Source organism: Dryobates pubescens, chromosome 11 (assembly GCF_014839835.1).
Source record: "Dryobates pubescens isolate bDryPub1 chromosome 11, bDryPub1.pri, whole genome shotgun sequence".
NCBI lineage: Eukaryota > Metazoa > Chordata > Aves > Piciformes > Picidae > Dryobates > Dryobates pubescens.
In genome coordinates this window covers 12,901,703-12,929,277 of record NC_071622.1, presented here as the reverse complement: position 1 = coordinate 12,929,277, position 27,575 = coordinate 12,901,703, and the positions used below count along the sequence as shown (strand labels likewise).

At 42.6% G+C, this 27,575-nt stretch overlaps 2 protein-coding genes across 7 annotated transcripts in view; both read left to right on the top strand.

Moving 5' to 3' along the window:
* Positions 1–27,575, top strand: part of RABGAP1L (RAB GTPase activating protein 1 like) — a 277,604-nt gene that overhangs the window by 69,164 nt on the left and 180,865 nt on the right. The window lies entirely within an intron of this gene.
* Positions 21,112–24,859, top strand: GPR52 (G protein-coupled receptor 52). Of its 4 annotated transcripts, none has more exons than XM_054165312.1 (2): positions 21,112–21,847; positions 22,994–24,859. In XM_054165312.1, the coding sequence occupies exon 2, from the start codon at positions 23,181–23,183 to the stop codon at positions 24,264–24,266; it is 1,086 nt and encodes a 361-aa protein (XP_054021287.1). In that variant the 5' UTR covers positions 21,112–21,847; positions 22,994–23,180; the 3' UTR covers positions 24,267–24,859. The 4 variants fall into 4 exon arrangements, with proteins under 4 accessions (XP_054021287.1, XP_054021286.1, XP_054021285.1 ...); XM_054165311.1 differs by having other exon boundaries at positions 22,989–24,859; XM_054165310.1 differs by having other exon boundaries at positions 21,112–22,096.

Genomic DNA, 27,575 nt, shown 5'->3' with positions numbered 1-27,575 from the left:
TAACATTTTGCTTTTCTGTTCTAGATTATTTCATTCTTGGATGTGCTTTCACTGCTGAATTTGTAGGGTGAGAATTCTTTCCATCCATCTCAGCGTTAGGGGCTGGGGGGCTGTTTTCTAGAACTGTAACTGAGCACTCTTGAAATTACCTACACTCAAGTCCTTCTTCCTCCCTGTAGAAAATGACCCCTGTCAGGGTTGTGTGTATTTGTGTAAGTAAAGTAAGAAAAGAATAAAGAAGGCAGCCATTCACATTCTGTATAAAGAATGTATAAATTCTTTATAGAAGACTTTCAGTTTGCAATCTGATTTCCAATAAGAAGTGAGCTGTACTTAAAAAATTAATCTTGACAGCATTCCACAGACTACTTTTAAATGCCACTGCTGCTCTGGCTTGAGGAAACAACTTGTTTGAAATCTGTTATGATTAAAAATGAAGCTCCACAAAGGCAAGTGTAGGGTCCTGCATCTGGGGAAGAATAACCCCCTGCACCAGCACAGGCAAGGGGTTGACCTTCACGGAGAAGCACCTGGGAGTGCTGGTGGACAAGAAGTTCACAATGAGCCAGCAGTGTGCCCTTGTGTCCAAGAAGGCTAATGGTGCCTTGGAATGCATTAAGAAGAAAATGGCCAGCAGCATGTCGAGGGAGGTTCTCCTCCCACTCTACTCTTCCCTAGTGAGGCCACATGTGGAGTACTGTGTCCTCCTCTGTCCTTCTTGGTTCAAGAGAGACAAGGAACTATGGGAGAGAGTCCAACAAAGGGCTAAGAAGATGCTGAGGGGACTGGAGGATATGAGGAGAAAAAGCTGAGACACCTCGGGCTATTTAGCTGGGAGAAAAGCAGAATGGGAGGGGATCTTCTCAGTGCTGATCAATAGTTAAAGGGTGGGGGGCAAGAGGATGTGGCCAGATTCTTCCATGGTGCCCAGCGACAGGACGGGGGGCAGCAGGTACAAACTGGAACCCTGGAGGTTCCATCTGAACAGGTAAAAACCTTCTCCTTTGTGAGGGTGCTGGAGCCCTGGAGCAAGCTACTCAGAGAGGTTGTGGAGTCTTCTTCTCTGAGGGGATTCCAAATCCCACATGACATTGTGATCATGGGGAATCTGCTGTGCGTGACCTGCTTTAGCTAGGGGGATTGGACTAGGTGATCCCTAGAGGTGCCTTCCAACCCCCAGCAGTCTGTCTGATTCTGTTTGGGATGGAAGTTTTTTGCCTTTTTTTTTTGCCTTTTTTCTGGTTGTTGTTTTGGTTTGGTGGTTTTTTTTTTTTCAAGTATGATGAGCAAAAGAATCCCAGTTTCAGATAAATGAGATGCTGGCAGCGTTTTGTTGCTCAAAAGCAATGCAAGTTTGCATTTGGATGTGATGCCCATTTTTGGTTTGGATGGTGACTTTGAGTCAGAGGTCTTAAAGACTAAATGATTGTCCTTCCAAATGACTTGTAAGAGACCCAAAAATAAGATTATTTGTTTATTGTCATAATTTCCTTTGGCAATATGAGCATGTGCCCAGAACAGTTAGAGATAATAACTAATTAACAGGTCAGGCTTCAGAAGAGTTGGCCAAAAAATAGCTTTGTCTGCTGACTCTGTAATGGTGTTTTGGGTCAGAGCCAGTAACATTTCAAGCCACCCTACAGAACAGTGAAAAGCCTGAGAATTCTTCCAGAGTCTGAAGCAGATATGAGAGGTGTTGATTTGGGGATTAAATATTGCTGTATCATGAAAATAATTTGTCTCAGTAATGGAATAATTTGATATTGGCACTAATCACACAGAGGTACAATCCTCACACAGCAGAGAATTACATGACAGTTCATCCCATTGCTGCAGAAAATGGAGCAAATTGATTGGGTTTGGGGCTAGATGAACTCTGATCAATTTACAGCTAATAGATGTAGTTTATCATTTCTGGTTGCATTATGATTTCTGAACCCTGCAAGAAAAGCTTTTTCTTATGAAACAGAAATAAATTAAAAAATGCAAATTAAGGGTTTAGAGTTTTGGAGAGCTCTCAGGTGAAAAGGTTTGGTAGGCCCAGACACAAACTTTAGCTCATGTTTGTTGACAAGAGCAGTAAATGATGGCAGACAGCAGCAGTCTCTGTACACTGATGGAACTGTAGCTTCCACATCAATTTTCTTGTCTCTGTGGAGTCATGCGTTCAGTTGCCACCCCAGGATGAGTTGTGCATGATATGGAGGGCAAGGGATGCTGGTTACAAAATCATTGCCTCAGTTTCCTCTTGGTTGGTGGGAACAAGCTACTTTTTTGACAAGTGTCTGGTGCTCTTCAAAAGTCAAACAATTCTCATGGTGTGGTCTTATCCCTTAGGCGCTTGCTGGCTTTAGTCTGTATAAATTTTAGTGCTTCTGCTCTTTGTTTCCTTATTGCAGGTGGGTTTGTGGCTTCCAGCCTGCTTTCCTGTTGGTAGAGGTATCTGCCATAGATTTGGGTCTCCAACTGGCAGGGCATCAGATCTCATACAAACCTCTACAGAAAAGGAAGAGCTACAGTAGGAAAAAAAAAAGGAATACTTTATCAGCTGTATTTCATTATTAAAAACACCTTCTGAGAACAGAAACTTTTTCATAGTGGTAGGTTCAAAGGAGTACACAAAAATGATGTGAGGGCTGGAACTCCTCTGCTGTAAGGCCAGGCTGAGAGAGTTGGGGTTGTTCAGCCTGGAGAAGAGAGGGCTGCAGGAGGCCCTTCTTGTGACCTTTCAGTACTTAAAGGAACTGCTTAGGAAGCTGGGGACAGACCTTTTAGCAGGGCTTTTTGTGACAGGACAAGGGGTGATGTGTTTAAACTAAAAGAGGTCGATTTAGACTGAAGAGAAGGGAGAAATTTTTTACAAAATGGGTGGTGAGGCATTGCCCCAGGTTGCCCAGAAAGGTGGAAGATGCCCCATTCCTGGAACTATTCCAGGTGAAATTGGATGGCCTTTGAGCAACTTGCTGTAGTTGCAGATGTCCCTGCTGACTTTCAGCGGGGCTGGACTAGATGACCTTTAAATTTTCCTTTCCAGCCTAAAGCATCCTATTATTCTATGGTTCTCTGAGAGGTCCTACAAATAGTTGTCAGCATCATCTCTTCTCCCAAAGCTCTAATAGTAGTCTCTTGTCCAAAACAAGAAATTGGAAATAGGATAGCTAGAATTAGCAAAAACCATTGTGGAAGTTTCATCGTTCTGCTGTAGCAGTCTTCCATGCAATGAATTATTTTTGAGTATCTGTTTTCCTTGGTGCAAACTGATCTCAGAGGAATGAAGATCAACTTTCACATAGAAGTGCAGGAATGTATTTACTTTTTAAACTTGGAAATTACCAAAACTGTTCAAACAAGAAAAGATATTTGCTTCTTTGCTTCGTATTTAATATTTACTCAGCTTTTTGCTTTTCATTGCTAGTTTACTCCCTTAGTAAATGGGAAGTGGAGGAGATTACAAATCAGCTGCTTTGTCTAGGCAAATAGAATAGAATAGAATAAACCAGGTTGGAAGAGACCTTCAAGATCATCGTGTCCAACCCATCAACCAATCCAACCCACCTAAACAACTAACCCATTGGCACCAAGCACCCCATCAAGTCTCCTCCTGAGCACCTCCAATGATGGTGACTCCACCACCTCCCCAGGCAGCCCATTCCAATGGGCAATCACGCTCTCTGTATAGAACTTCTTCCTAACATCCAGCCTAAACCTCCCCTGGCTCAGCCTGAGACTGTGTCCTGTTGTTCTGGTGCTGGCTGCCTGGGAAAAGAGACCAACCTCTGCCTGTCTACAGCCTCTCTTCAGGTAGTTGTAGAGAGCAATAAGGTCACCCCTGAGTCTCCTCCTCTCCAGGCTAAGCAAGCCCAGCTCCCTCACCCTCTCCTCACAGGGCTTGTGTTCCAAAGCCTTCACCAACTTCCTTGCCCTTCTCTGGACACGTTCCAGCAAGTCAACATCCTTCCTAAACTGAGGGGCCCAGAACTGGACACAGTACTCAAGGTATGGCCTAATCAGTGCAGTGTGCTTATGCCATGTTTGTGATTGATTAGTAGTATTAAATTTATTAGTATTAATTTGAAATCAGTATTATTAAACTTATTTAGAATAATAATTTTAGTGATAATAAGTTTTATTTATTTTAAATAATTATTATTATTGCTCAACAGTTCTGTTGAAAGAGTTTAGCTGTGGATTGACTGAATGACTTCTATAGGAAGGCTGTTTGAATAGAAAATTAATCAAGCTTGTTATTTACAGCAATACCAAAGGATATTAAGTTAACTCTAGGAAGAGGAATGTTTTTTGTCCCAATGGCATTGTGCAGGGTTCCACTGCTCAGTGTTCTGAGACTAATTAATCAGTAAGAGTGTCTAATTAAAAAGATGACTGTTCACCAGCTGCCACAGCAGGTTGGCTAATGGACTGAAACATTAGAGTATTTTTGGAGCAAATATTTGTGTTCAGAATGCTGCATCTGTTTGTCCTAACTGAAAATGGGGGAGTTTGTTTCTATCTAGAGAGGAATAATTTGAACCTTTTCTGGCCAGTGCAGTGGGGAGTGACCCATCTCACCAGAACTCCCTCTGGCCACAAACCACACAAGATCTCAAGAGCAGCAATGTGATGGTTTCTCCTTGCATCAGTGTTTCAAAAATGTGTCTATGCAATCCAGCATTCTCATCTTTCTAGACAAACTGCTGTCCTGGGCTGCAGCCAAGCTGGGACCAGTACCATCTTTTCTGTTGGCACATGTGCTTATGGCACATGGCCTTCTGAGAATGGTAAAAGCATCCTGAAATCCTCGAAGGTGGTACCTTGCCCAGTTTATGGTTACAAATACGTGAAGCAAAACATGCCTCTCTTTGCATGCTGAGCAGATGTCCCAGCAGTAAAAAGTTCAGCTTGAAGCCAATTCTTCTTACCCTATTGCTTTTTTATATGGAGGAAGGGACCAACACACACCTGGCTCCAGCCTCCTTTCAGGGAGTTGTAGAGAGCCAGAAGATCTCCCCTTAGCCTCTTTTTCTCCAGACTACACACCTCCAGTTCCCTCAGTCACTTCTGAGAACACTTGTTCTGCAGACCCTTCACCAGCTTCGTTGCTCCTCTCTGGGATTACTCCAGTTCCTCAATGTCTTTGTAGCGAGAGACCCAAAACAGAACCCAGGGCCTCACCAGTGACAAGTACACGGGTAAGGTGACTGCTGTGGTCCTGCTGGTCACACTACTCCTGATCCAGGCCACAATGCTGTTGGTTTTCTTGGCCTCCTGAGCACACTGCTGGCTTACATGCAGCCAGCTGTCAGCCAGCTGTCAAGCAGAATCACCAGGTCCTTTTCTGCTGGGCAGTTTCTAACCACTCTGCCCCAAGCCTGGAACATTCATGGGGTTGTTCATGCAGGACTTGGTATTTGGCCTTCTTGAACTTCATATCACTGGACTCAGCCCATTGATCCTGCCTGTCCACATCCGTCTGTAGAGCCTCATGAGCTTCCAGCATGTCAACACACTCACCCAGCTTGGTGGTTTATAATGTGGTTTGTAGATCATAGGCTGGTTGGATTGGTGGATGCCTAATTCTTAGTTTAAGTTGCACTGTTAACGCTGACAGTTACAGTCTTCCATTTGTTTGAATTGTTTTAGCAGAGCTGCATACCGTGGAATAATAACATATGATCTGAAAATACTTATTAGAGATTAGTGAAAAAATATTGCCTCTGAAGAGCTCAAGATGACAGATTTTTAATTCTTTAAAGAGCTTCATTTAAATTCAGCCCTCAGATAAAGGGTTCCATTTGTTATGAATGTACCAGGGTAGCTGGTTTCATAGTGAATGTTAATATCACTCATAGAAACTCAGGAATAAAATGTCCCTAAGGTGAATTTGCCAAGTTTTGATTCATTTTGAGCTCATTGGGAGAAAATCTTTCAATTTTGCGTGCAGAAAAGGGAAAAATCTTGTGCTCAGTCTTCAAAGAAATGATTCAGTTTAATGACAGCTCTCTTTAGGAAAAAAAGGAGTAGCTTTCATCTGTAATTTTTATTTATATGTCACCTTGATTTTCATTTTCATATATGAAAGTTTTCCACATTTGATGTGGAAATTAGCACCAGTAATAGTTTGGGGGTTTCTTGGTTTGGTGGTGGTTTTTTTCAGGGCTTTCATAAGGTTATGGAAAGTTCTGCCACATAAAGAATTTTCCTGCAGTTTCTTTTCTGTCCGTAAACACTTGTGGTTATGATTCTACCTTAAAGGTCTTTTCTAACTGAAATGATTCTATGATTCTCTTCCTTGAATTGCCACATTTTAATCCTCCCCCCGCAAATGAAAGGCATCCTATTATCTAGGTTTTTGCAAGACAGTAGGGAAAACCCTGGAGATTGGAGTGCATTGGGGGGTCAGTCTCTTCTTCCTAGTATCAGGTGATAGAACAAGAGGAAATAGCCTGAAATTGTGCCAGGGGAGGTTTAGGTTGGACATGAGGAACAATTTTGTTACAAAAAGAGTGGTCAGGCATTGGAACAGGCTGCCCAGGGAGGTGATGGAGTCCCCATCCCTGGAGATGTTCGAGAAACATGTGGACATGGCACTCTGGGACATGGTTTGATGGCCATTGTGGTGCTGGGTTGATGGTTGGACTCAATGATTTTGATTTTGGTCTTTTCCAACCAAAGCAATTTGGTTATTCTGTGTTTCTATGGTAGCACCCTGGAACCTTCTCTTCTCCAGGGTGAACAACCCCAATTTTCTCAGCCTGGCCCAACAGCAGAGGGCTTCCAGCCCTCCCAGCATTCCCTGGCCTTCTCTGGCCCACTCCAACAGGTCCATGTCTCTGCTGAAGACTCCAGAGCTGGCCCCAGCACTGCAGGTGGGGTCTCAGCAGAGTGAAGAGGAGGGCCATAATCCCCTCCCTCCACCTGCTGCCCACAGTGCTGCAGACAAAGTGTTTTGTTAGGTGGTATGGGGCAGGGATATCTTGGTATCTCACTGTTTATGAGTGTGCAGTACTAGGTGGTAGTTCTAGTGAATGCTTGGGACCTCAAAGCTCATTTTAAAATTCACAATACTCCTTCCAAGATGAAACATTAGTGGTTGTCTTAGTTTAATTTGAATATTGCTTCATTAATGGGCATTCAGTTTTCTTGTAGCAGTAACAATGCTGAAAGGGCAACCCTGGTAAGAAGATTTGAACGCTGATATTCCACAGCACTGAGTAGAGATGTCTGGTTCTGAAGCCTTCTGCAGTGTGTGTTATCTTTATGCAATCATACACATTCTGTGTGTGTATCTCTGTCATGCAGCATAGGACACTGCTTAGATGAAGCAAATTGTTCTGTACAGAGGGCCACTGTGAGCGAGCTGCAGTTCCTAAGAGCAGAATTATCTTTAAGCAATCAACCTTCTCTTTGTATCACTCTTTCATCTAAAATTCAATTCTTCCTAACCAGCCTCTGCTTTTGATCAGAGGTTGCATAACTGGCATTCCCCAGGCTGCATAACTGAAGGACTGGGGCTGCTGAAGGTGAGAGGAGACAAAACATCAGCTTTTGTACGTGGCTGCAAGGGAGCAATCAGTATGAGAGGAGTTAGGTGATACTATCCATACAGCATCAGAAGACCATACTCCAAATTAGAGGAACTGAATTTAAAAGGTCTTGTTTGTAGGGCTAACTCATGTCTGTTATTGCATGCATAAATAAACAAGAACATTAGGCTTCAGAAGAATTTCAGGCCAGTAAATCTCAAATGAGAAGGCTGTTTATGTGTCACTGGGTTGCTGAACCTTCCACATTGGCTTGTGCAAGTGGCTTGTGTATGCAAATGCAGTGACTCTATCTCAAATCTACTTTCTCTCTTGAAAATCTGAATGTCTGACTGTAATTTGAATTTGGAATGGTTTGTCTCTGAATTTAAGCTGAAGGCAAGCTCATTGTAGATTCCCTTGTGTGATTTTTGAAAAGGTTGTTTCAAACTATTGGGAACTGCTCTCCCTAAGAGCCCAATCTGGAGGCTTGTACTTGCTTACACAGAAAAAGATGCAGAGGTCAGTTTAAAAAAATAAATAAATTTCCTGTGGCTATTTTATCAGAGGTAATGTTTCAGAAATCTTAAATGCATTTATTTCAGAGAGCAAACCATCTTTTCCTAACTATTAATTGCTGCTTTCAATATGTAAATATTCAATGCTATAGAAATTAAACAGAGGGCTTAGAGAAGAACACTAATAATCAGAGGACCCAAAAGTATACTTGACAGTCAGCTTTTTAGGTTTCTCCAAATAATCATAGTTGATGTTGAGGTCTCTTCAGATGCCTTGGTTACCAGCAGTACTTCTGGTCAACGTGTTATTAAAGCACATTTTACCATAGCGGCGTGCAGCCAGCAGTGGGCTTGCCGCAGTAGTTGCAATTAGCAGTAATGAAAGGTGCGAGCTGCATGTGCGGAACAATTATTACATCACTTAAATTCAGACTAGAATTTAATAGGGGATGATTTTAGGTAGCCTTTGCTACCTTCATTTAGCTATGACTTCTTTGTGATAAACCCCCAAATGACATTATTATTCATGTGTTGTCTAGGATAGTCTTCTAAGGGCTTGCCCTACCATTAAGTACCTTTTACAGTAATCACTTCAGAAGAGATGAGAGACCTATAGATCTCTTTACACCCTGCATGCATTAAACATTTTTTTCCCTTTTGTAGTGATGAGTATGCTCATACCAATTAAGAGTGATTTCCCCTATCAGCAAGCAAATTTTCAGCTGCTGAGGCACACTAACCAAAACGAGATCCACTGCAGTCTGCTAATGCATATACTCTTTCTAATCATCTTCTGTGTAGGTTTCTGTGGATGCACCCAAATATTTTGGCAGCTAAGATTATATATTTTTTTTTTTCCTTGTGAATTTTCATCAGTTGTTTATAAACTGACAACTGAACATCAATGATGTGGAGCTTCATGTTTTTAAATCATATGCTGCATGTGACAAAGCCATCTTTCTATGGCTGGTTTGTCTCAAAAGCAATCCTGTTTCAAAACACACCCTTTTTTTTGACAGAGTAATGTAATATACAGCCTGAATCTAAAACCGAAACCTCTGTGTACAAGGGGCGTGAATTGAGGCTGTACCTTATTTAAGCTGCGTGCTTGCTACAAGAGATGTCTGTTATTGCATGTTCTGTCTCTTTTGCACACGTTATCTGGCAATTGCAAGGCTGATAGAGCACGGTAATTTGTAGGTATTTTTTTTTATTGACAAGATTTCCTTCCCTCCTTTGGTGGTGGAGCACAGACTGATTTGCTGTGTAGATGTGGTGTAAGGAGTGAGATGGGAGCAGATAGCTGGGACAGGGCAGGAAGGACAAGTGAGACAGCCTTCAGGTAGCCTTAGTTAGCTAAATGCAACATTACATGCTAATGAAGTCTACTCCATGTTACCTGTGTGGCAAAGGAATTAGAGGTGCCTTTTAGACTTGGTAAATGCAATTTCTTGTGGGAATTTGTAAATGCAATTTCAGAAAGCATTTCTTGTCTTTGTTGTCACACCTCTCAGGATTCCTTTTGCCTTTCCATGAAAATGCTTGCTCTCAACTTCACAGAATCACAGAAACCTTACTCTTTTATGGAAAATTGAAAATACAGAAACTCTTGTTAGGGAGAAAATGTGCCTGAAAATGTTATAATAACTCTTCTTTTGGAATACTTCTACATATATGTGGTTATACCTGATAGAACAACAAATGTGACCTCCAGATTATGAATGCAGTAGATTACATACTGATGGTTCAGTAGAGTGATATTTGGACTGCTACACATTTGCTTTGTACCTGAAGACTTACATTTCAGGCAACCAAGCTTAGTGAGGAACCTTAATTTCATAGAAAACTCAGAACAGCAGGTCTTTTGTCTTTGGTAGCGGGTTGAGTCAGCAACAAGCCTTGGAAATACACAGCCTGGCTCCTTTAGCCTCAGATTAGAGTACTTCTAATGCTTGGATTTAAAGCCTTGCTATTAATATGTCAAAGAATCACCCTGACTGATGAAAATTGTATGACTGTTGTATGTGGAGTTTCCTTTGCATGAGTTGTTGCTGTTGTCACTGATTCATTAGTTACTGTATTTTCCTACATGATTTGCATCTCTGGAAATACCTGTGGCTTTGTGTGATGCTGAAGAGGGAATGAGTTAACTGTGTATCTAGCCTCAAGGTGTAATATTGAGGCCGAGGAAGCAAAACTACAAAACCATACTTCAATTTGTCTGTGTTATCCTTGCTGCACTCCCTCGTGTGTTGTTTGAACTTTCAGTGTACATCTCTTGATTTTTTGTGCTGCCACCAGGAGTTAATCTGATTCTTCTCCCTGTAGTACAAATGAAGGAGGAATCTGACTTTGATCTGTATTCTTGGCCATGCTACTCCTGCAAGCTGAAAGCTCTCGCAGACTGGGCTGAGAGACTTGTCATATGGGTCAGAAAAGAGAAGGAACCTTGATTAAGAGCAATGAAGACAAATTGCAAGGCTGGTACTGTGTTACAACATTAGCCGGGATGTTGGGATAACAGCACATGTCATGTACATGGTTCCCATGCAAATATTGCCAGTGTAACTTACTGTTTCTAGTCAAAATTATCTGAAGTATCTGTTAAATACTTCCCTTAATATTAATTAAGGCTTATCTGAGTATTGGCTTTGGAACATTTCACAGTGCACACAATTCTGTTACATTTTAAATAAAAGCAGCAATTTTGACAGTCTGACAAGTGTTGGATGGGAGGCAAGGAGTCCTCCAAGACTGCTGCGGAAGTGCTGCTGTAGCTAGGAGCCCTGTAATGATGATCAAGCAGCTCTCAGAAATTTAAGTATGTTATGATCTTGTAATTATAGTCCTCTTTACGATTCCATACATAGAAAGGGGCAGAACTCTGCTGCTTGAGATGGGAATTTTGATATTCTCTAACTTTTTAGTACTGAATTTTAAATCATGAATTAACTTCTAATTCTATAATAGTCTTTTGGTCATTGTGATGACTGACTGTCGTGAGTTAATGCCCATTCTGAAAACAAAGCGGCGAGGGCTTGCGGGTGCTTTGCCCTCCCTGCAGGGCGTTTTCCCCCTGGGAAGCTGAGTCTGTTCCACTACCCCCTCCCTGCCCAGCTAGGGTATAAAAAGCAGGGGTTTGCAGCTATTAGGTCTCATTTTGGCTCCTGCCTCTCCTGGATGAGAGCTACTGCAGCTGCTTTCCTGTTCCTCTGCCACATGGTCGAGCTTGATCTTTCTCCCTGCTGCCTCTGCACCTCTTCAGAGAGAGACTGGTTTTGTATTCTTTTCCTACTCCTATCCACCCTTGTTCCTTGCCCTTGTGAACCTTACCTGTTACTGTTATACATATATTGTTTAAAGACAACTCTTTACCTCTCTACTTCCAAACCAACTCCAAATTATTATTTGGTGGATTTGTTCCTTCCTTTTTTTTCCCCACACCCCCCCCCCTCTGTTGGGAGGGAGGAGGGGGGAGTGGGGGAGAGATTCTCAGCCTTGCCCCCATCTGAGCTCTTAACTCCCAGTTAAGGCTTAAACCACCATACGGACAGAAATATTGTTGGGTTGCTGTTTATTTTAATAACAAGACATTTTTATCATGGCATCATATAATGTTAGGGGTTGGAGGGGACCTCTAGAAATCATTGAGTCCAACCTCTCTGCAAAGCAGGACCACTTAGGGCAGGTCACACAGGAATGCATCCACGTGGGTTCTGAAGATCTCTAGAGAAGGAGACTCCACAATCTTTCTGGGCAGCCTGCTGCAGATACGGTTGCCAGGGCATTAAATAAGTGGCATAAGGTGTGGGGTTTTTTTCCTACTGACCACGGGATGACTAATTTTCTGTTCACCTTGATTTCCTCTCTTGTACTCTGTAGAGTTCTCTGAAACTTGTACAAATTGTGATTTCCAAAACAGGATCCAAAAAAATCCCCACCAACCCCAGCCACTACTTGTCTCTGAAGCTCTTTCTGAAAATTGAGTCATAGACGTTACATTTTAAGCCAGCAGAATGTTTGATTATTCTACTTTTGACTGCCTTTAACATTCTAGTTGCCATAACAACTTTATTTCTTTATTTTTAGCACATCAGTTGCCATAACAATAAAATACAGCTTTTTGAATGTAACCTTTTTTCCCTCACTTTTTTATTTAAGGGGGGTGGGGAAGGAAATGGAGTAAAGCTCTTCCCTTAGGAACTCTTTGGTTAGAATAGAAGCTGAAAACCAATTATTTATTTATTTTTTTGGGTCTAACCTTATTCCATTTCTATAACAGTTTTTGGACTACCGAGTGTTTTCGTAACTTATGTAGAAAACTGAATGCAAATCGCTGTGCAAAGCCTTTCCTTTGTAGAAAATTGCTGTTGGGGTTTCATTTTGATGTGTTGTGGTTAGTGCAGTATAAAACCAGAACTGCTAGAGAGTCAGTTCCAATGCTTTATTTCATTATATGGAATGGCTATAAATAAGGTATAGGCAACTGCTGCTGCTGAGGGAGGCATTTTTCTTTATGCTTTTGAAAGCTGTCTCTCTTTGTTTGGTTATTTTATTTTTACTTAACATAGGATTGCTTCAAAGATTAGTGTTTGCAGTGAGCAGCTCCATTTTTGTCATGTAATTATTTGTCTTATCTTTCATAATGGTGAGGATGATCCATCCCTGGAAGTGTTCAAAGCCAGTTTGGATGGGGCCTTGAGCAACCTGGTGTAGTAGCAGGTGTCCCTGCCCACGGCAGGGCATTGGAACTGGATGATCTTTAAGGTCCGTTCCAACCCAAGCCATTCTATGATTCTATCATGAAAAGTATGAGAACAAATGATGCTCAGTTTGTTCCTGCAGCTGACATTATAGACAGGCTGGAAAGAAGGGTGCTCAGGAAACATGCTGTGTGTCTTTTCAAGCCAAAGCAATTCTAGTGGCTATATGAAAGTGATGGCCGCTAGCAGGTAGGACCCAGTGCTTCCAGGTCTACCCATATGGCGCTTACCAAGCATGTTGTCAATTAGAGCTTGGTGTTTGGTTCAGTGTGCTGACAGGCCAAGGTTTAAGCAGTTGTATATGGTATAACTTAAAAATACATCTTTTAAGAGATTGATATTTAGCTTCAAGCCATAATTTTGAGCAGAGGGGAAAGGCTTATGTGTACATTTAACATTGCCAAAAGAGCCATAGAATCATAGAATGGTTTGGGTTCAAAGGGACCACCAAAGGGCATATAGTCCAGCCCTGATGCAGGCATCAGGGACATACATCTGCAACTAGATCAGGTTGCTAAGAGCCTTGTCTTTGTGGCTCTCCTCTGGACCTGCTCCATCAGGTCCATGCCTTTCCTATGTTGAGGGTCCCAGAGCTGAACACAGTACTCCAGGTGAGGTCTCACCAGAGCAGAGTAAAGTGGCAGAATCACCTCTCTCCATCTGCTGGCCATGCTTCTTTTGATGCAGCCCAGGATGCCATTGGCCTTCTGGACTGCATGTGTACACAGCTGGCTCATGTCCAGCTTCTCATCCAATTTCCAAGTCCTTTTCAGGAGGCCTGCTTTCTCTCACCTCATCCCCCAGCCTGTATTGATAATGAGGATTGGTCTGGCCCAGGTGCAGGACCTTGCACTTGATCTTGTTGAACCTCATAAGGTTCACCTGTGCCCACCTCTCCAGCTTGTCCTCTGGATGACATCTTATCCATCTGGTGTATCAACAGCACCACTCTGCTTGGTGTCATCTGCAAACTTGCTGATGGCGCACTCGATTCCACTGTCTGTATCATCAATAAAAATACTAGACTGGTTCCAGTACAGACCTCTGAGGATCACCACTTGTCACTGATTGCCATCTGGACTTTGAACTGTTGACCACTACCCTCTAGATGCAACCATCCAGCCAATTCCTTATACACTAAACAGTCCACCCATCAAATCCGTATCTCTCCAGCTTGGTGAGTAGGATGTTGTGTCAAAGGCCTCGCAGAAGTCCATACATATGACATCCATAGGTTATCCCTTGTCCACTGATGCAGTCACTCCACCATGGAAGGCCACTAGGTACATCATGCCTTGACTTCCATATTCCCTGCTTGTCTCCTTTCCAAGAACTCTTGTGGATCTCAAAATCATTGTCTTTATATTTAAGCTATTTTTATCACTGATAAAGTACATGTTTAAGTTCATTTTTTTTCTTAGAGATGGCAAATAGTGTCAAGTTTGGTATTTCTCTTTGAATAAAGAAAAGAATTTGTCAGCTCACATAACATTTCACGTGTGCCAATTTCTAGCTATGAAGTCCTCATTATCTAATACAATCAAAGTAATTTCAGACAAAATTGGCTAGTTATTGGAAGTTGAATGTATTTAGATGTTATTAATATTGAAACATAGTTATCAGATGTAAGATGATTTTATAAATTTTAATTAGCTCATTTTTAACCCTGCAAGGGGAAGAAAAAAGTCAGTAAATCTTGCTTTCTGTGGCATTTTCCAAACATCTATCATAGCTGACTTCGTGTCTCTGAGTTACTTCAACTGCTGCTGTTTGCAACATTTTCCCTTTAGGCAGCTCTTGGTAGGAAGCTATTCCTGGTCCTTTCTCATATATGGTTATTGATGCAAGTGTGTGTGCTGATATAGACTCCATGCTGTAAGAGAGTATAAGTGATACCTCTTCAGCAGTTCCAACTGAGAGGAAAAATTGGTCTAAATGAATCTGAGCTTAAAATCCATAAAAAGAAATTGTGCCACGCTTCAGTTTATAAATAGGTTTTGTGTCGTATCCTTTCCATCTTCCCCTTCTCCTTTTCTTCACCAAGTGGTAGAGAAGCAATGCCGAGTAACACTTTGGCTAAAGATACTGGTCCAAAATGCACAACCTGCTCCGATTGCCGCTTTGTTCTCAGGAAACAGTGCAGTTTGCTTCGCTAGTCCCAATTTGAGATCAGTACCACCTCAGTAGATCTTGCACTAAAACAAATGATGACTCTCTCATTCTTAGCTGATTTGTCTACCCTGTCAGTTGAAGCTATGACTTCTTCTCCTAGTGTTTTTCTGAGCCACCTCTTGTCTCCTAGAGGAAGCACTATTTTAAAAAAGCTATTAAGGGAAAAGTTTCGGGTGGAATGTGCCAATTATGTACGCAAATCAAAATGTAAATGGTCCATGTGACAAGGCACAGGCTTCCATCCAGCCCATCTAGATGAGACTGGATGTTCTGGGAGAAGGTACTGTAACCATTTAACCTAAACTGCATCCCTGAAAAGTGGGTTTGAATCTCCTTCTGTCCATGAATCTGTCGCGTCATGGTAGCTGCCAGTTAGCAGTGTTTAGTAAAGACAATTGAAGTGTGTAACTCTGAAGGGTTTTAAAGTATTTGTGAGAAGATGATGAACAGTGCACACAAATGTTCTTGTGTTGTAGCTTTCAAGAGAGATTAAAAGCAGGTTGCTAGAGGTGATGGAGGGGAGATTTCTGTCCTGCAGGACTGATCTTGTGACTTCCAGGAGCGTGGTGTTGCGATAGGGAAGGATTGGGAAGTTGAGCATACGCTGGTTTGTGGATGTGTGGCCTTAGCTTTGAGTTCTGAGAACTTTTTAGGAGTGAAACAGAAATGATGTTCTTGGCTGTACATAAGACATAGTGTTAAGTGCAACTGATTTTGCTTGTTGCTAAAGGCAATGAGGAAGGGAAGTCACGTTTGTGTGTACTTAAGCTTCATTCTTTGGTACATCCAAACCTGTGATTTAGGAAGACTGGCAGACATATATGGTTTTGATCCTTGTATTCCCATCATCGTTGCTTGTGCACAGGCCTTAGAACTTGGCTTCCTAATCAAGGCTGCAATAAATTATTCATCATTTGAACTCATTAAATCAAAATTGGTTGCCTTTTGAAAGGTCATGCTGTAGTTTAAGAGACCTCTTTGGCTTGCGGTCTGTGAAAAATCAAAGTAGATGATCACAGTGTTTGGGGTTTTTTCTTAGTAGCCTGAAAATCTGTTACTCCAGCTCTGCTGAAGTGGAGTTACTAATACTTACAGAGCTTATGCTTCTGCCAAGCCAGCTGGAATCCTTTTCAACATACACTTGCTTGTTGTCCAGCTGTGAAGATGTGCTTTAAAATACCAGTATCTGTGGAAGGTAATTCCTGGATTGACCTAGACAGAAATATTAGTAAAAGCATAACTATGTCAAAACATGGCTCTGAAACGTTTAAAGGAATGCAATATTAAAATAGTCCTTGAAGTATGATTTTAAAAGATGAGAAATGATTCCCACAGGAAAATTAAGGGTAAGACAGCCTACACCCTTTAGACTATTCTCTATGTTCTAGTATTTATTCATTTACAGTTTTCTTAATTACTGGCTTTTGTCCTGTGATTGTACAGGTGAAGATGTTAATATCTCTTGAAAGCAGTCTAATGAATAGCCACCTCATTTCCACTCATTCTAGTGTACTTCCATGTGTAGAGGCTGTTTTATGGTAAGACAGCTTCATGGACAGGACATGGGTTTATTATGTTTGAAATGCATCGAACTGCCTGCACGTGTTTGGTTTTTTTACTTTTCATACCATCCCAAGACATTTTCCTTGCTTTTCCAATGCCCATTTGGATTAATTTCTTATCACAAGTGGTAAGTTAGTACAGAGCATCCTTCCATAGCTCAAGTGCTGTTTGTTTAAAGCAAATGCTAGGTTTAATTCCTGAACAATGCTAATTGCCACCATTCATTAGACCTCACAGCATTTCCCTGCTGTAAAGTCACTTTGTGATAGACAATTTATTGCAGAGTGGTTTATTTCTATTGATTCAAGGCACAGAAGTTTGGTGGTATTTGCTGCTCCGAATTGAGCTTGTGAAGTGAATTCCATTTGTCATTGGAACATCAATAGAATCTTGAAGGATGCTCCTCCTGAAGAAAAATGTTCTTCACTGTAAAGCTCTGAAGAGCAACTGTCTATTCCATGTGATCACAGGACTACTGTTTAAAGGGAGGTGGTATCAATTTACTCCAAAAACTTGCTTTGCATTTACTCAGTGCATGAATAGTGTTAGCTGATTTAGGAGTTTAGAAGTTTGGGAGTGGTAGATGCAATCCTGAAGAAACAGTATAAAAGGAGTGCATAGTAAACTTGCAAGTGGGAATGCCCATCTTTCTCTAGTGATCCATGACACAGCATAAAATGTATTTTTCCCCCTGCATTTTCTTGTTCTGCATCACAGCATCCTAATTACCTAACCTTTCTATGATACTGGCTGATATGTGCCTCATTAGAAACTGTACTGGGAAAGAGCTGGGGCTGCGAGTCCAGTAGAGGAGCAAGCTGAAACGCAGCCTGATGGAATAGTATCAAAAGAAAAAAAGATCATTATCTCCCTCCCACACCCCTCCTATCCCTTGGCCTTTTAGAAAGCTACTGTCTCCTTCCAGCCTCTTCCCTGAATTACCTTCCCTTTCCACTCCACATTACACCAGCCCCTTCTTCTTCCCCACCTTACAGAATTTACTCTGTTGGTGCCATCAGCTTCACCTCTAATGTGACAAAGGCTTATGTAGGCTTTGGGGATATTTTTTGCCTGCAACAGTGAGGGAAGTGCTCCAGAGGAGCATCCACATTTCAAAATGTAGCTGTGTAACTTCTATCACTTGATCTTTTTGGCAGTCACAGGGATATGTGGGCCGTAGCATTGTAAAGTGATTTATGGGATTCTTTATGATCATGGGATGGAAGGGAGAAGGGAAGGAAACTGATCTGTGATAGTCTCGTTTATCAGTTTCGCTGTCTGCTGGAGAAATACAGATTTAAACCTTCTACAAGGTACTGTAGTTTCCCTGAGAACCACCACTTTTGGGTTTGTCTAGCTGTCCCAAGCATGTTTAGTCTTGGTGAGAATGAAGACAAATTCCAACAAAAAAAATTCTAAGCATGATGATACTGGCAGTCACAGTGAAGGGAGTCAAACATTGAAACAGGGACCCATGAAGGCTGTGAGAATTCACTCCTCAAAGATCTTCACATCTCAGATAGGACCCAACCTGGCCTAAACTTGGTGTTTGAACTGTGTTTGTAGTCAGCCTTGTTTTGACCTTGCTTTGTTTCCTTGCTTGGAGATTGTACATCTACCTCTGTATATACTTTCTCTAGTTCTAACCCCCCTGCCATGGAAAGGGACTCCTCACACTAGATCAGGTTGCCAAGAGCCACATCCAGCCTGGGCTTAAAAACCTCTAGCAAAGGGGCTTCTACCACCTCCCTGGGCATCCTGTTCCAGTGTCTCGCCACCCTCATGGTGAAGAACTTCTTCCTAACATCCAATCTGCATCTACCCATTTCTGTTTTTTTTTCCATTCCCCCTAGTCCTGTCACTACCTGACACCCTAAAATGTCGCTCCAGAGCTTTCCTGTAGGCCCCCTTCAGATACTGGAAGGCCACCATTAGGTCTCCTGGAAGCCTTCTCTTCTCCAGACTGAATAGCCCCAGCTCCCTCACTCTGTCCTCATAGGAGAGGTGCTCCAGCCCTCTGATCATCCTCATGGCCCTTCTCTGGACACTTTCCAGCACCTCCAGATCTTTTCACAGGCTTTCATCTCACACAAAGCTTGAGCTTCTGCCACGTCTCCTTTGTTTTCAACAGGATCAGATGGTGTGAGTCTTCTGTTTTGGATGTTAACTTTTGTTGTTTCTAGCTGATGTAGTTTAGACAGAAGGTGTGGAATTGCTCCTTTTCTTCAGCTTAAAGAAGAGTGCTCAGTCCTTCTGCTGGACCTAGCCAGCTGCAGTAAAATAGTGCCTTGCTGACAGCCATTACATTCTTCCAATAAACCTGTTCTCTCTTTCTCATTTCCTTTTCTTTACATGCAAATAAAACCCTTGAAGCACATTTAGTTTAAACTGTGCCAGAGTCCCTAATGTGTCTCTAATCTCCAGATAGAAAACTTTTTCTGCATAGCTTAATGTGCTGCCTCTGATACAACATCCCAGTATTGCCACATCTTGTACAATTCTGTCCGTAATTGCATCGTTTTGTCAGGACTAGCTGATTTCTGCTTTAATTTTCACTTGCCTCCAAGTAGATGTAAAATGCAAGCTAGTGCTGTTAGGCTGCTGCAGTTTGCACTGCTGCTTCCTGGAAAATGCCACAGGGAGTTGGGCTCTGGGAGTAATTGAGGTGACAAAACCACTGGCAGCTCTTTTCTGGTAGCAAAGGAAGCCTGCTCCTATTTCCACAAAGAAAGAAATCAAAATTCCTTCATCTCTTTAATTGTAATTTATGAGGGAGAAGCTTTTTACCTGTATTGAAAACCAACCAGCAGAGGCTGCCATTGATTTTTCTGTTCCCTCTTACCTGCTGAGCAAGACCTAGGTTTCTTGTCCAAACCCTGGAATATGTGGCTGTTACCAGAGTTGTGTGCTCTGAGCATACAGTAACAAGTGCTGCGTTTTTGTGCATCAGCTGGATCTGACCTGTGAGAAAGGTGACTCACCAAAACATCTGGAAGCTTTAGCAGCTGTCAGTATTCAAATGTCTTGAGCAGGATGTACTGAGCAGGTAGTTTCTGTGGTCTGCTTCATTTTAGGCTGTACCTTTGTTTAGCTAACATGCCCCCGTGTCTTTGAGCCTTTCTGACATCTATTTTAAGATGATGTGACCCTTGTTTGGGGTGCCCACCCCAAACTGGCTCGGGGAGGGAGAAGTACTGGTTGCTGCCATGCCCGTGCACGCTGGCGTTTGTTCTCCTCCTCCTGCCCCCACAGGAGGAGTGGGAAGTGGAGGAATAAAAATCGCTTCCTATTGTTCCGCCGGTGGTGTGGATAGCTGTGGCTTGAAGCTGTGCTGGGGGACTAAATTTAGTCGTTAAATCTGTTCTCGCAGCCAGTTACAGCACTGAGGTAGTGGAGCAATTTTAATTTCTGAAACCCTAGGATGGAGGAAGGTGGAATTGCCACACGTCGTCACGGCAAACTGCTCTCACACTGCTGCATTTTCTGCTGCTTCACAGCTCTCTAACCCTGTCATTCAGCCATGGGGATCTGCTCCAGGCTGTGCTCCAAAGACAAGATGTGAACCCAGCAGCAGCTTATTAACATTTTGCTCGTGATTTGCCTCGGGACTGAAAGAATTTCAATCACTAGTTTGTAATGACTTAGCTTGTTGCAACCTCCCATACCCTTCCTGGCACATATTTTGCTGGTCTCCAGCCCAAAATGCTGCTTCCTGGTTGGTGTTTTGGTATCCAAATATGCTGTTTGTGTGTCTAAGGATGCGTGAAGTGTCTCTGTAAGATAACTTTGATGGCTGCACTTCTGTCACCAGTTTTATTTTTAGGAAGCACGAAGTAAACAGAAGTTCTGAGTCCTTAATCGGGGAGTAACAGCATCTTTTGCGTGAACAGAGAGATCAGTTAGTTTAATTTAAAAGCCTGTGCTTTGAAATATAATGTGTTACTCACCAGTATTTGTGTTTCAACCGATGGCTGCAATCGGCTGGTGCCGTATGGAAACCAGTTCCAGATCAGCTTTAAAACAATCTGCCCTGAGAACGGCGATGGCTACTTTTTAGGGCTCTGTAATTCTGGTTTTTAATCGAGACAAGAAAATGTGTCTCGAACCACGGCAGCCTATGAAAGATGTATGTAAAATAAGTAACCTGAGAGTAACTTTTACTAAACCTCTTTAGTTAGGTGGTGACGGCGGCGCTTTCTAAAATGACAGCTTATCTATCGCGATACAAGACGAGTCGAGCGGCCGCGGTGTGAGGGGTGCACAGCTCTGGGGTCCAGCGGCTGTTGAGTCGCTTGGCGGTTTGAAGGCGCAGGTTGCAGGACTCTCCCACCCGCGCCGGTTCAGCCGCCCCCCGCTGCCTTCCCTCCACGGCGAGCCGCTGTGTGGGGCGCCGGGCCGAACCGCACGGCACCGAACCTGACCGGGTCTTCGTGCGGGCGCCGCTGCCCCCGCCGCTGTCGCTCGGCTCCGCTCGGTTCCGGCGCCTCCGCCGCCGCGCCGGCCCGGCCGCAGTTACCTAGTGACAGCGGCGCGGCGCGGCCATTGGCTGGGGCCGGGGCAAGCAGTCACCTTTCCAGCGCCCGGCGCGGCTGCTGCGGCCGCGGGAGGAGGAGAAAGAGGAGGAGGAGCGGGCTCAGGTGCAGGCAATCATTTGAAGGGGGAAGGAGAGAAAGAATCAGAGACGCTCCAGCCGCTCCACGGGAGCTGGGGCTCTCCTGCCAAGCGGCTCAGCACGGCGGCTGGGAGGGTGCTGCAGGTGAGGAGGAGCGCTGGAACAAAGCATCGCAGAAAGTAATAATTCCATAGGTGCCCTGTCGCTTGTAGGCGAAGGGAATGAACGACCGGAAATATTCTGGGATGTTCTAAAATCCAAAGGACTTTCTGTGCAGCATGGCAATGCACGGTAGGAAATTCACTCCAAAAAGAAGGCTTGAGCTCCAACAGCACTGGATATGTGGCTCTGCTAGTGTCTGAAATCCCTTCTGAAGGCACGGCAAGGACTAGCAGAAACATCGGAGAGATTCGGGTACTTTTCAAGAGACTTAGAGGAAATGCCAGTCTAATATCTGAATGACCTTGGAGATCGGATTGTGTGGATTCATTAATTCTCACTGCCAGCCTTCTAGTCTCAGGAACTCTAGGATTAAAGATGGTTTTAACATTTTAGGGGCCTTTCAAGAAGCAAGATTGTATGCAATTAATTACCTGCCTAATGATTTCTGAACTAAGCAAGCATTTACTTAAAACTGAACACAGAAGATGCTCCCTTTTAACGCTTGCTCTCTCCATAACTGCAAATAAAATGAACAAGGTAATGTCCTGCAATTAGAAGAACATTTTTTTTTTAAAGCAGCTATTTATTATTCTAATCATCTGATAAATGTAGAAACCCTTAAAGCTACATGGAAGATAAAGCAGAATAACTGAATAATGGAGTAGTAAACAATGGCAGCTTTTCTAGTGAAATCAGCATTTCATTAGCTTCACAGCAGAATGCAGATGGAAGTTTCTGTTCTCTTTGTGTGGGGGTTTGTGAAATGATTCAGGTGTTGCTACAGAGGTGAGCAATATCATGGATATACCTATGAACTGCTGGGTGATGAGCTGCTGTAGCAGAGTTTCCAAAGATGATTATTTTAAATTGCTGTTGCTGAAATTAAATTCAAGAGGATTCGTTTTGTCTGTGGGAACCTTGAGTTATGCTTCTGGCATTAATAATTGTAATGGACTCTAACTGTTGGAAGGAATTGTGAATATTGACATAAGTCTCCAAATTCTATTCTTAAATTAGTTTAATTTTTAAAGTGAATAGACACAATCTTCCTCATTGTATGTGAGATGTATGTTTTCTTTCTTGGGAGTCAGAGGACAAATCTGCCTTGTCCCCCACCCGTCTCCCTTCAAATAAAATGCATTATTCATACCCAAACAGTGGTGAGTCTATTGGAATTAACCTTGACAGAAATGTTTTCCTTACCCTTCCAATGAATAGCATGGATAAGACCAAGTACCATCTTCTGAAGGGAGCCAGAAAAGACATCTTGAGATGATGAACTTTTTCCTTTACTCAGTCTGTGATCTAAACTGAGACATTGAAAATATTATCTCCAGTAACTGCTGGTCCAGGAAACCTGAGCTGTACCTAGGTTCCTCCTTCCCTCTTTCCCTCTCACCCTGTTTTATTCCAAAGTAAATTACTTTCTCAGGAAAATAAGCAGTCAGATTTCCCTCCCTCCTTCCCTGGGAAATGAATGTGGCTCTTTTGTCAGTTTTTATTTTGATATTTCACTGTACCTGATTGTTTTAGAAGTGCCTTGTGTTTGCTAAAGATTGGTCAAGAGCACTGGAGGAGCTGATCAGTGGCCTTTCTCTTTCTGGCTTTTTTTTTTTTTCTTCTCTCTCTTTTCCTTTCCCCTTTTCTTTTCTCTGTTCTTTTCTTTCTTTTCTTAAAGCTAAGGTGTGCCAGAGGTGACGCACTGATGCTGAGGAGGCATCAACAGCTGTGGGACTGTAACCCTCTCAAATGTAAGCACTGGCAGTGTCTACAGAGAGAGATCGTGAGACGCTGAAGCAGAGTTTAGCTGCTGTTAAGCAGGTCACCTGCTCGCTCAGGCTCAGATTGCAGTGTTCCCCAATCACAAAACATGAACCAGTCCCGATGGATTGAACGGAGGACTCTGAATATGAGCAGTAGTGTTATGAACATATCTGAGCATCTCTCCTGCCCTCTTGGATTTGGTCACTACAATGCAGTTGACATCTGTATCCTTGAGACAGTTGTTATTGTCTTGCTCACATTTTTGATCATTGCGGGTAACTTAACTGTGATATTTGTTTTTCACTGTGCTCCGCTCCTGCACCATTACACCACCAGCTATTTTATTCAGACCATGGCCTATGCTGATCTTTTTGTTGGAGTTAGCTGCTTGGTTCCTACTTTGTCACTCCTCCACTACTCGACAGGTGTCCACGAGTCCTTGACTTGTCAAGTTTTTGGATACATCATCTCTGTGCTCAAAAGTGTATCTATGGCATGCCTTGCTTGCATCAGCGTGGATCGCTATCTTGCTATAACAAAGCCTCTCTCCTATAACCAACTGGTCACACCTTGTCGCTTGAGAATCTGCATCATTTTGATCTGGATATACTCTTGTCTGATCTTCTTGCCTTCCTTTCTTGGTTGGGGGAAACCTGGTTACCATGGAGATATTTTTGAGTGGTGTGCTACCTCCTGGCTAACTAACGCCTATTTTACTGGCTTTATCGTGTGCTTACTGTATGCTCCTGCTGCCTTTGTCATATGTTTCACCTATTTCCACATCTTTAAAATTTGCCGGCAGCACACCAAAGAGATAAATGATCGGAGAGCTCGATTTCCTAGCCACGAAGTGGATGCTGCTGGGGAGACTGGGCACAGCCCCGATCGCCGCTATGCCATGGTTTTGTTTCGGATAACCAGTGTGTTCTACGTGCTGTGGCTCCCCTATATCATCTACTTTCTGCTGGAGAGCTCTAGGGTCTTGGAAAACCCAGCACTTTCCTTCCTAACCACGTGGCTTGCTATAAGCAATAGTTTCTGCAACTGTGTCATCTATAGCCTCTCCAACAGCGTTTTCAGGCTGGGACTGCGGAGACTCTCAGAGACAATATGCTTCTCTTGTATGTGTTTAAAAGACAGGGATGTCCGGGACCCTAAACCGCGGAAACGAGCTAACTCCTGCTCCATTTAAAGGAAACTGGCGCATGTAATCACGCGCGGAGTTTTGATAGTGTTTGCTGTACCTGGAAGCTTGCCAGAAGAGAGATGTTTACTTGACTAGCTTGCTGTGATGTTAGAGTGAGTTTAAAAAGTGATTGGTGAAAAGGAAATGCTGCTGTGAGAGGGAGGTCACTGAACTTGAATATAGCTCTTGTGGAATTGTGAGGGGAGCGATTCGACAGAGACGATGCAAAAAGAGCTAAAAATCTTCCAAAGGGCGTGAAATAACTACCACTATCAGAGGAGGTTCCTCATCAAATAAATAAGTTAGCTACTACCTTATATTTTCCCCCTCGTAGAAAATTTGTCTATCTTTGTGTCAGAATATACTGTAGCCTTCTGAATTTCAATATATTTAAGAGGAAACAATCAACAACACAGTAAGTGGCTATCTGTAAATTATATACCTGAGGACTCTAGTAGATATTGCAGATTAATAATCAGCTTTATCTCTGCTCTGACATCTTGTACAATTTTCAGTTGTACAAACAACTGAAGGCCATGAAGCTTTTTGGATAGACCAGCACATTTTGGTACAACTTTTGCAGAAGTTCTCCCCCTCATTTCCCCCTTATGCCACCCTGCCTCCCTCCCCCCTTCCCCCCTCCCCCCCATGCTGTGCATCCCTGGATTCCATCTTGTCCAAGTGGTTTAGTTTGAGGGCACCTACCAAGTAAACTCAGTTTCAAACCATTCTTCCTGCAGAAAGCAATAGCCCTCCCTGGCTGGCTGAGTAACTGCAGCTGCCCATGGACACTGACTTCTTCAGTCTTTTATTCTCTTGATCCTGTTAAATTAGCATATGGTATCAACGTAGTGTCCTTTAGGGTGTACTAAAGCTTCTCCTTTATTGGCTACACAGATAATCCTAACGCAGATATGATAACCGCACACAGCAGTGTGCCTCACTGCTTCGAACACAAAACCTAACTAACCCTTTTCTTTGGGAAGTCTTAACTAGCTTACTGTTGTAGCTGTCAATCCATGGTGTGAACCTAGCGTGCACATACTGTATTTAACTTTTTTACTCTTTTTTTAGAGAAAACGTCAATTGTGGTCTGTGCCTGATGTTTTCATAGCACATGGACTAGGTCAATGCTACAGGATTAAAAAACCCTTACCACTTGCTTTATGAGAAATACTTCTGTGCAGTTGTTGAATAGCTGTTTGCTAGACAAGTGTTCTTGGAGGAGGTGAACAAGGCCATTTGGAATTAAATGCAAGCAGAGAGCTTCAGTATTTCCTTTTGTACTGAACTGATTTTCAGGTCCACTGAGGAAACCTTTCTTTTCTTTCTTTTTTTTTTTTTTTTTATTTACAAGGGTGCACATTAGGTTTGTGTAATCAATTGCCAGGGGTTCAGATGCATGCCAATTAATAAAATGGTTAAATTATTATTTTGAACCAAATGTGATTTTCTTAGATGGTTATTGGCTTTTAAAAAAAGGCCCAATTATTGATTATTGGTGCCTTTTACCACTGCACTATGATCCTTCTTTCACCAAAACACATATGTAAAGATCGTGCCTCTTACTTTTTGTAATGGAAGCTAACCACGCTTGCACACTTGTGGTTTGACTCTCAATCTCCCTTAACTATGTATTCTTTGTTCTGTTGAGGTGGTTCTGAACCCCTGTACATTTTTTAAAACCTGTAAGAAAGTTGAAACAATGGAATAAAGTAGTATTATGTATCTCAAAACCAACCTTGGCGTTAGTTCCCTGATGTTATGCTCTGTTCTCTGTGCAAGTTCTTTTGGGTTAGGACTACAAGAGTGAACAGTTTAACGTCCAAACCTCAAAGCTGTTCACTTGCTGTCTTAAATGTGCTAGCATTGCACAATCTTTAAAGCAGATTGAAATATGACTTGAAACATTCCTCTAGCTAAGCCGACCTGTTGCTGACAATTACCCCTGGTAGATATTATGGGAAACCAAGCAGTATTGTTTGCACATAATGGTAATGCTCCATGTCTACAGGATTGTCTCTGCTGCCTTCTTTTGAGAAGTTACTGTTTACTTCAGAAGACTCTTTTTGGCTGACTGCTGCTCTAGATAGTTGTGCAACCCCATCTCTTCTTACAAACACAACTTGGGTTCATTTCGGTTTGTCATTATTTTGTCATTGTTTCCTGCTTACTAGGTCTTCACTGTGCAAGGCTTAAACAAGGAGCAACAAAATATCTCATTTCTTACAACTCACAGGGTTGGTTTTATACCAGCTAAGTAGTTCTATATCTGTGCTCCAGGGCTAGTCTCTTACCACTTCTGGGTTTGGTTATTTTGGGGTATTTTTTGGCTTTCCTAATCACAAGTTTCTCTGATACCTCCTGAAAGTCAAGGCAAGCTCTAGAAAATGCTTGAAGTTTAACTAACCTTTTGTTAGACACAGCCTGGAGGCAGCAGATGCATTGTGAACATGGTGCTGTAACTACAAATGTTTAGAAATACACAAGCTAACTCATTTGTGTCGGTAGTGCCTTAGTTGAACCCTGCTTGTATAACCTCAGCAAGCGAAGTTGATGTACAGCGACTTGAAGCTTCACTGCCTGCAAATGGTAGATCAGAAAGAGAGCTTCACTTCAGAGCCTGCAGCACAAGGTTTACTCACCAGCCCACCAGCTGTTTGCCCTAAAGGGCAGAGCTAGCAATACTTTTCTCTCTACCATCATACTGAGCTTGCGGAGTTGTCAGGTGGAACTTCCCTCAGGCTGTTGTTGGAGAAAGGGAAGATAGTGGAAATCCAGTACCCTGCAAGCAAATCACAGGTTTCTTGGTTCTTTGCCCTTTTTTCTAGTTGATTTGTTTCTTAAACGTAAGCTTAACATTGTTGGTGCAAGAATGCCAGTTTGCTTATCTGGACCTTGAATTTTAGTTGCTGTAAAGTCACATTTCAGCCTGTTCCGAGTCTCCTGCAGTCTGTCCAACAAAACATCCTCAGCAGAGTTAAATACTTTCTTCTTATGGCTGGTTCCCAGATGACAGGGTTTGAGCTGATGGTCAGTCACACACATTTTTTAATTTAGTAATGTGTGTTGTTTTTTTTCAGAATGTTTTCTAAACTTGTGGTTTAACATTTTCTTTGAGGGAGGTTTGTTGTTGTTGTTTGAGTAATGCTGTCGAGGATTCCAGCTGGTGCTAAATTCTCTTCCAAAACTATCAGGCTGGATGTTTTAATGGCTATAAAAAGTCCAATAGAAATTCCAGTCACCTGATCTATCACTTTGGATTTTCCTTCTGCCATTATAAAGTCTCATGTTCCTGTATGAAAATCTGATTAA

What these genes read in the sequence shown, in the direction of transcription:
- GPR52 (XM_054165312.1), top strand. Translation starts at nt 23,181, where the DNA reads ATGAACCAGTCCCGATGGATTGAACGGAGGACTCTGAATATGAGCAGT.